Consider the following 8,291-nt stretch of genomic DNA (forward strand, 5'->3'; position numbering starts at 1 on the left):
AGTTGCTTGATACATTTATCATTTATGGGATGACATCAGTTTGGTATTCTGAAAGGTTCCTTCCATTGTGTTTGTGTGATATGGATTCTGAAAACTGGAGAGCTTTGTTTAAGCTGAGAAGGAAATCGGGCTTTTTTTATAGATGTCGATGGCAAATGTTCCTACAGAAGAAAACTCCATTAGGGTACGCTTAGTACAGTGTATACAGGAGTATAAAGGTAAAAGGGACCATTATGGCCAAAGGCCTTGTGCATTTTAAAGTTTTTACAAGGATTGCAAAAAAAAAAATGAATTATTGGGTTTTCTATAGAGTCAATCCAAATTCAGTGGGATATTAGAGAACTAGAGTTAATATTTTTTGAGAACCAGATAATTATATATTTTTTTTATTTGTATAGTTTCCTATTAAGTTGATATTTGGGGGAGAAGCTAGACAAGAAGTAAAAGAAGATATTAAATAAGAAGAAACACTGATCAGAAACTCATGGATTAGTAAAACACAAAAAGTTCCTTGGCATTTGTTAACTTAATAACTAATGTCACCTTGAATGGCACTGTAAATAATGATCCCAGTAAAGATGACACATCTAATTGTTCTTTATTTTTTTTCTGAAACAGCTTTGACTCCAGAATCAAAACTTACTCCAATGGAACGCTTCTCATTTATTCAGTTACTGAAAAAGATGCCGGAGACTATTTGTGCATGGCTCGGAACAAACTTGGAGATGATTATGTGGTTCTCAAAGTAAATGTGATGATGAAACCTGCTAAAATTCAGTATAAAAATGAGGTGGACCACAAAGTAATGTATGGAGGAGATTTAAAGGTCGATTGTATAGCTACCGGTGTCCCTAACCCTGAGATTTCTTGGAGCCTTCCCGATGGAAGCATGATCAATAACATTATGCAGTCAGACGACAGTGGCACCAGGACAAGAAGATATGTTGTATTTAATAATGGAACCTTATATTTTAATGAAGTAGGATTGAAGGAAGAAGGGGACTATACATGTTATGCTATAAACCAAATCGGACAAGATGAGATGCGTGTTAGCGTTAAGGTAGTAGCAGAAAAAGCAGTTATTAAGAATAAAACCCACTCTATAATACATGTGCCTTACGGAGATGTAGTCACAGTTTCATGCGAAGCAAAAGGAGAACCTGTTCCCAAGATCATCTGGCTCTCCCCTTCAAATAGACCCATCCCTTCTTTGTCAGACAAATATCAAATTTACAGAGATGGATCTCTTCTGATTCAAAAAGCACAAAGATCTGATAGTGGAAACTATACTTGTATAGCACAGAATACTGGTGGAGAAGACAAAAAGATTGTGCAAATCCAAGTTAAGGTTTTGCCACCAACAATAAATGGCTTCTCTAATCAAATAACCACTATAAAACAATTAGCAATGAGAGATTCTCGACTTATGCTAGACTGCAAAGCTGAAGGAGTCCCAACACCGCGGGTCATGTGGGCATTTCCTGAAGGAGTGATACTTCCTGCTCCTTACTATGGAAACAGAATTACCGTACACCGTAATGGTACACTTGACATCAAAGTTTTAAGGAAAACTGATTCAGTACAGTTAACTTGCATAGGTCGCAATGAAGGTGGGGAGGCAAGATTAGTCGTACATCTGATGGTTACTGATCCAACAGAAAAACCTAAATTCAATACTGAGAATGAAAATATTGTTGTGGGTGAGGGACAATCAGTAAGCTTAAATTGTTCATCCAGAGGAATTCCAGTGCCTGAGAGAATATGGTTTCTTCCAAATGGAACTGAAGTTCACAATGGTAAACAGCTTCACAGATTATACCATAGGAATGATGGTGCCTTGCTCATTGGGTCCATCGCTGTATCTGATGCTGGAACCTATCGGTGCAGGGCTATAAATATTGCTGGATTTGCAGATAAATTGATTACTTTACAGATCGGCCGTAAACCACAAATGAAGAATAATTACAATAATTTAATCAGCATAATTAATGGTGAGACATTACAACTTCATTGTTCAACACATGGAGAGTCCCAGACACAGATTTCATGGACACTGCCTAATGGTGTGATTCTTGATGGTCCACAAACTAGGGGTCGTGTTTCCTTGTTACAGAATGGTACCCTTGTCGTGCGTGATACATCTGTGTATGACAGAGGAAGTTATGTATGCAAAGCAACCACACAATATGGCTCATCAACAATGAATGTTCCTGTGATCGTCATTGCTTATCCTCCACGCATTACCACTAGTCCTGCTCCTGTTACTTATGCAAGACCTGGAAGTTCTGTCCAGTTAAACTGCATGTCAATTGGCATCCCAAAGCCAGAAATCACATGGGAATTACCTGATAAATCTGTTTTGACTGCAGTGGCTCAATCCCGTTTATATGGAAACAAGTTCCTTCATCCTCAGGGGACACTGGTTATTCAACACTCTTCAAAAAGAGATACAGGATACTACAAATGCACAGCTAAAAATATACTAGGGGCTGATACAAAGACAACTTACATACATGTGTATTAGGAGATATCATTTTACCGGTAAATGCCCAGGACGACTGCCACACAAGTGCAAATGATACTGACTTATTTGTAAATGGTTTTGATAAATCTCAGAGGTGTCTCTCAGTCACGGTGATGAAGTGATTCTGAGAGCTGCTTGGTGATATTAATACCCTATCCACAACTGAAATAAAGAGTCTACATTAATTAGTAAGGACGATGAAATCCAGATAAAGCCAAAGGTAGCAAAAACCAGGCCCATCTTGTTATGGTTAGTGAGTAATACAATGTATTGTTGCCTTTTTTTGCACCTTACTACCAAAGAAGTATTAATTCCACAAACATGCTGCAGCAATTTTTGTTTAACTTGTATAATGTAATAACTTTCCCTTAACTATTATAACGTGAACCCTTTGGCGTTCTAAAGAGGGCTATAAAAGCATTACTTTCAATGCATTTAAAGCCCTTTAGATACAAAAGGGTAAAACACCTTTCTGTATGATAGCACTGCTGTTTTAGTAACTCTTTTATGTACAAACATATACCTTGGAGCTGATATTTCATCATGTACCATTTCTATCACACCTCTGAACTGGACTTTGATAAACCTGTTGATATACAAATCGATAAAGATCCCTTAACTGGTGCTTAATGCATATGTTTTATATATATTAGTTATCTTGTCATGAGACACAAAGTCAGTCTATCGATGTCTCATTTTATAAATTATTGGTCTTTAAAAGACTTTACGCAAAACTGTGTTTATATTATTAAATCGATGTACTGTACATTTTATAATAAATATTATTTTTCCGAACAACCACTAACATTGTAGTCTATGTTGCTTTATAAATAGCTGGTATCAAGAAATATTGGACAGGATTCCCTAAAGTGTCTTTAGTGTTACCAAAAATATGTTTTATATATAAAAAGCACCCATAATCTTGAAATATATTATAAAAGGCCCCTATTAGTAAATTGGAGACTTATATCCAGATTGACAAATTATTACTATAGCAATAGTTATTTTTATCATACAAAATGGCTTTATTTAAGATTACACAAATATATAAGGTTTAGTCACGTACATGTTAATCAATAATAGACCATTTATTAGCAGAATGCAGAGATCCTCTATATTGCAGTTTAATTACAAACACTGCAAACATAAGATAAGAGAGTCCATCCATCTGTAAAGGGAGTTCCAAGGATTGGGCACAAATCCAAATGGAAACATGGAAAATTAGGTTATAGTGAAGATAAGAATATATGAAGCAATTTGACTGAGCTTCAGTTTATTACTAGATGGATGGAGGGTTGTGTACCAGTGAAAGAACAACATTTTGAACCAGAAAACACATACACACTCTGATTTAAAGTGAAAAAATAGAGAAGATGTCGCCCCGAATCACTGGTTCAGAAACACGACCCGGGTGTCATTAGGACATATAAGGCTTATATGTCCTAATAACAGTTAATTTAAAATATATAAGGTGTATAAGGTGTAAGTTGTACGTAAAAGCCTTTGAAATCCCAGTAGTTTCATACATTGTACAACATGTCCAGACCTTACAGAAGTAATATCTTTTGTTGTTTATATCATTTTATGTACATTTGGTTTTAAGAAATAGAGTCCAAATGACCCAGTGAATTTGACAAGTCTATTAAAAAAGTATTTACAAGCATGAAAGTTTTAAACACATAGGGGCTGATTTACTAAGACACGATTTCGAATCCGAATTGGAAAAATTCCGATTGGAAACGAACATTTTGCGACTTTTTCGTATTTTTTGCGATTTTTTCGGCGTCTTTACGATTTTTGCGTAAAAACGCAAGTTTTTCGGCGTCTTTACGAAAGTTGCGCAAAGTCGCGATTTTTTCGTAGCGTTTACACTTGCGCGCAAAGTCGCGCCTTTTTCGTAGCGTTAAAACTTAAAAGGCGCGACGTTTCGCGCAAGTTTTAACGCTACGAAAAAATCGCGACTTTGCGCAACTTTCGTAAAGACGGCGAAAAACTCGCGTTTTTACGCAAAAAACGTAAAGACGCCGAAAAACTCGCGTTTTTACACAAAAATCGTAAAGACGCCGAAAAAAATCGCAAAATTACCGATCATTACGAAAAAAACGCAATCGGACGCATTCGGCCCGTTCGTGGGTTAGTAAATGTGCCCCATACAGTATAGTGTAATTAAGCCTTATTCACAGATAAACATTTATATGATGCCTTGGTTGTGGGAATAGAATATTTTAATATTGATATTTGGCTTTGCTGTGCAGACTGGACAACATTTATTTGGCTCTTTTTTAAAATATCGTATGCACAAGTAGGATAGCTAACATTATATTACTATGACAACTTGTTTGACTCAAAGGCAGATGCAGTTTAGATGGGTGAAGTAATATATCTGATTGTTCAGGAATGTTTAGGAATTGGAGCATAAGGAAGCTGTGACAGATACAAAAGTAATAGACTGTGAGAAGAAACTGACAGTGTAGTTCTTGTGCTATATGATACCATAGTGTTTTAGATCAGCCAAGGCCAAGGTCAGGATGTCAGACAATGCAGGCACGGGTCAAGACACAAGCAATAAAAACCATCTTTCAACAGCAAAAGGAAGACTTAGCATGAGAAAGTAAGACATTGAGTGCATTCCATAACACCAAGTCCAGGGTTTTGTGGTTAAAAATGCCTAGAGCAAACAGTGCTTATTAGTTACCTCTAATACATATTATAAACAGTATCTATGAATACTTGCAGATAATGTTAAATATTAATAGCAATAAAACACAGGTATGGGACCTGTTATCCAGAATGCTCAGGACCTGGGGTTTTCCGGATAAGGGATCTTTCCGTAATTTAGATCTCCATAGCTTAAGTCTGTTAAAAACCATTTAAATATTGAATAAAGCCAATAGGATTGTTTTTCCTCCAATAAGGATTAATTATATCTTTGTTGGGATCAAGTACAAGGTTCTGTTTTATTATTAGAGAGACAAAGGAAATCATTTTTAAAAATTAAAATTATTTGCTTATAATGGCATCTATGGGAGATGGTCTTTTTGTAATTCTGAACTTTTTGGATAACAGGTTTCCAGATAAGGGATCCCATACCTGTAATAATAAATATGTTAATTTTACTTTTGGGGGCTGTTTTATCAAAGTCCGAATTTCAGATGTTTCTAAGTAGGATTGGCAAAAACTCGTATTAATAACGATAATTTCTGATGTGCGTTAATTGCATGAAAATTCAGATTGTGGTTGTACGAAAATATCTTCGTACGATCCAAAAGTTACGAAATTTTCATATCCGAACAACCGTAAATGGCGCAAAAAATTTTCTGACTTTGATCCTTCTGTGCATGATTTTGGAAGCCTCCCATAGGACTCAATGGCACCCTGCAGCTCCAACCCGGCCCAAGGAAAGTCTCCCATAGGGCTCAATGGCACTCTGCAGCTCCAACCCGGCCCAAGGAAAGTCTCCCATAGGGCTCAATGGCACTCTGCAGCTCCAACCCGGCCCAAGGAAAGTCTCCCATAGGGCTCAATGGCACTCTGCAGCTCCAACCCGGCCCAAGGAAAGTCTCCCATAGGGCTTCAATGGCACTCTGCAGCTCCAACCTGGCCCAAGGAAAGTCTCCCATAGGGCTCAATGGCACTCTGCAGCTCCAACCCGGCCCAAGGAAAGTCTCCCATAGGGCTCAATGGCACTCTGCAGCTCCCCCAACCCGGCCCAAGGAAAGTCTCCCATAGGGCTTAATGGCACTCTGCAGCTCCAACCTGGCCCAAGGAAAGTCTCCCATAGGGCTCAATGGCACTCTGCAGCTCCAACCCGGCCCAAGGAAAGTCTCCCATAGGGCTCAATGGCACTCTGCAGCTCCAACCTGGCCCAAGGAAAGTCTCCCATAGGGCTTAATGGCACTCTGCAGCTCCAACCCGGCCCAAGGAAAGTCTCCCATAGGGCTCAATGGCACTCTGCAGCTCCAACCCGGCCCAAGGAAAGTCTCCCATAGGGCTCAATGGCACTCTGCAGCTCCAACCCGGCCCAAGGAAAGTCTCCCATAGGACTCAATGGCACTCTGCAGCTCCAACCCGGCCCAAGGAAAGTCTCCCATAGGGCTCAATGGCACTCTGCAGCTCCAACCTGGCCCAAGGAAAGTCTCCCATAGGGCTCAATGGCACTCTGCAGCTCCAACCTGGCCCAAGGAAAGTCTCCCATAGGGCTCAATGGCACTCTGCAGCTCCAACCTGGCCCAAGGGAAAGTCTCCCATAGGGCTCAATGGCACTCTGCAGCTCCAACCTGGCCCAAGGAAAGTCTCCCATAGGGCTCAATGGCACTCTGCAGCTCCAACCTGGCCCAAGGAAAGTCTCCCATAGGGCTCAATGGCACTCTGCAGCTCCAACCTGGCCCAAGGAAAGTCTCCCATAGGAATCAATGACACTCTGCAGCTCCAACCTCGTCAAAAGAAAGTCACGATACCGAAGCTTGAATGAATCCGAAACTTTTGTAGTCCTTGCGACAAATGCGATTTTGTTTCACAAATAGCGCAAACCACAAAAAAAGTTGCAGAAATTAAGGAAAATATTGTGAAAAATATGCAAAAATAGAAAAAATAAGAATTTTTTGTAATCGTACCCATTCGGACTTATAAATAATAAATAATAAATCTGCCCCTACCCACTCTGTATGGAAGGGGCAAGTCACCAAAAATTTAATTCTACTCAATTTATCGGTATACTTTAATTACAAGTTTTCTGTCTGATCACTACTGGATCTGACTACACATACCACTGAAACATTGTTGCAGTACTCTCCCCCTAGCCAAGACCAGGCCTGTAAAGGAGAATAAGGTATTGTTGGTAATTGATCTATATTGGGAAATTCCTTGGAATTGACTTTCACACAATTATTCACACAATTATTCACACAATTATTTTTGAGTTTGCAATCCCTTTAACACTGGAAGGGATAAATTACTGGGTTCCCTTGGGCACAGCTGCTTAATGTAAGGCATTTTGCTACATGAAGCAATTTTGCACTTATCCCTGTGCCCACAGTAAAGCCCTTGTATTGAATGAACTGTGTAAAACCAATATGTTTATTGCCAAGGGATCTTGTATGCAGCAATCTGTCCCTGGGTTCTGTGAAGGAAATACAGCAGATTCCGTCATGCTTGACATCTCCATTTCCATAACCGAATGCAAGTTCTGTTTTTTCCCAAATTTGTGGAATGAGAGCCACACAGACAGCTACATTTTTTCCTAATTTAATTTACATTACTCAGAAAGCTTGAAATCTGATAGCCTGCAATAAATTGCCCCTTTTGTATCACTGAATCCCAGAATGTACAGTTGGTGATTATTCCAAAGCTCTGCCGGCTCTTCCATTTGAAATCAAACTTCACAGATCTTCTCATTGACAAAACACATCAATTCAAACTAAACTGCAGTGTAAGAATTTCCTTCCTTGACATAGAATGGACATAGAGGAATAATTATGCTGTGAAATACAATAACAGTGCTCACATGTTGATAAATAAACACATTCATTTCTTTTTCTTTCACCCAGTAGGAAGAATAGGTTTGGGTTATGTGTTCTGAACATTGCATGCCCTCGCTTACTTTCTATTAGGGGCAGATTTATCAAAATGTGAGTTTAGAGCTTAATGCATAATATGTTCTATGTTCTATTCATTCCTATAGGATTTTTAGAAGCATGTTTATCAATGGGTGAAAGTTAGAACTCACCATTTCATAAATACTTTTCTAAAAATCCCATAGGAATAAATA

General features: G+C 38.8%; 1 protein-coding gene across 1 annotated transcript in view; it reads left to right on the forward strand.

Moving 5' to 3' along the window:
* The window catches only part of mxra5 (matrix-remodelling associated 5), a 37,361-nt gene extending 34,036 nt beyond the window's left edge, over positions 1-3,325 (forward strand). The window contains exon 7 of the mRNA XM_002941005.5: positions 619-3,325. Within this exon, the coding sequence (XP_002941051.4) occupies positions 619-2,524 (1,906 nt within the window). The 3' untranslated portion in view covers positions 2,525-3,325. The remainder of the gene's footprint in view (positions 1-618) is intronic.
* The last annotated feature ends 4,966 nt before the right edge of the window (positions 3,326-8,291 follow it).

This window comes from Xenopus tropicalis, chromosome 2 (assembly GCF_000004195.4).
Source record: "Xenopus tropicalis strain Nigerian chromosome 2, UCB_Xtro_10.0, whole genome shotgun sequence".
NCBI lineage: Eukaryota > Metazoa > Chordata > Amphibia > Anura > Pipidae > Xenopus > Xenopus tropicalis.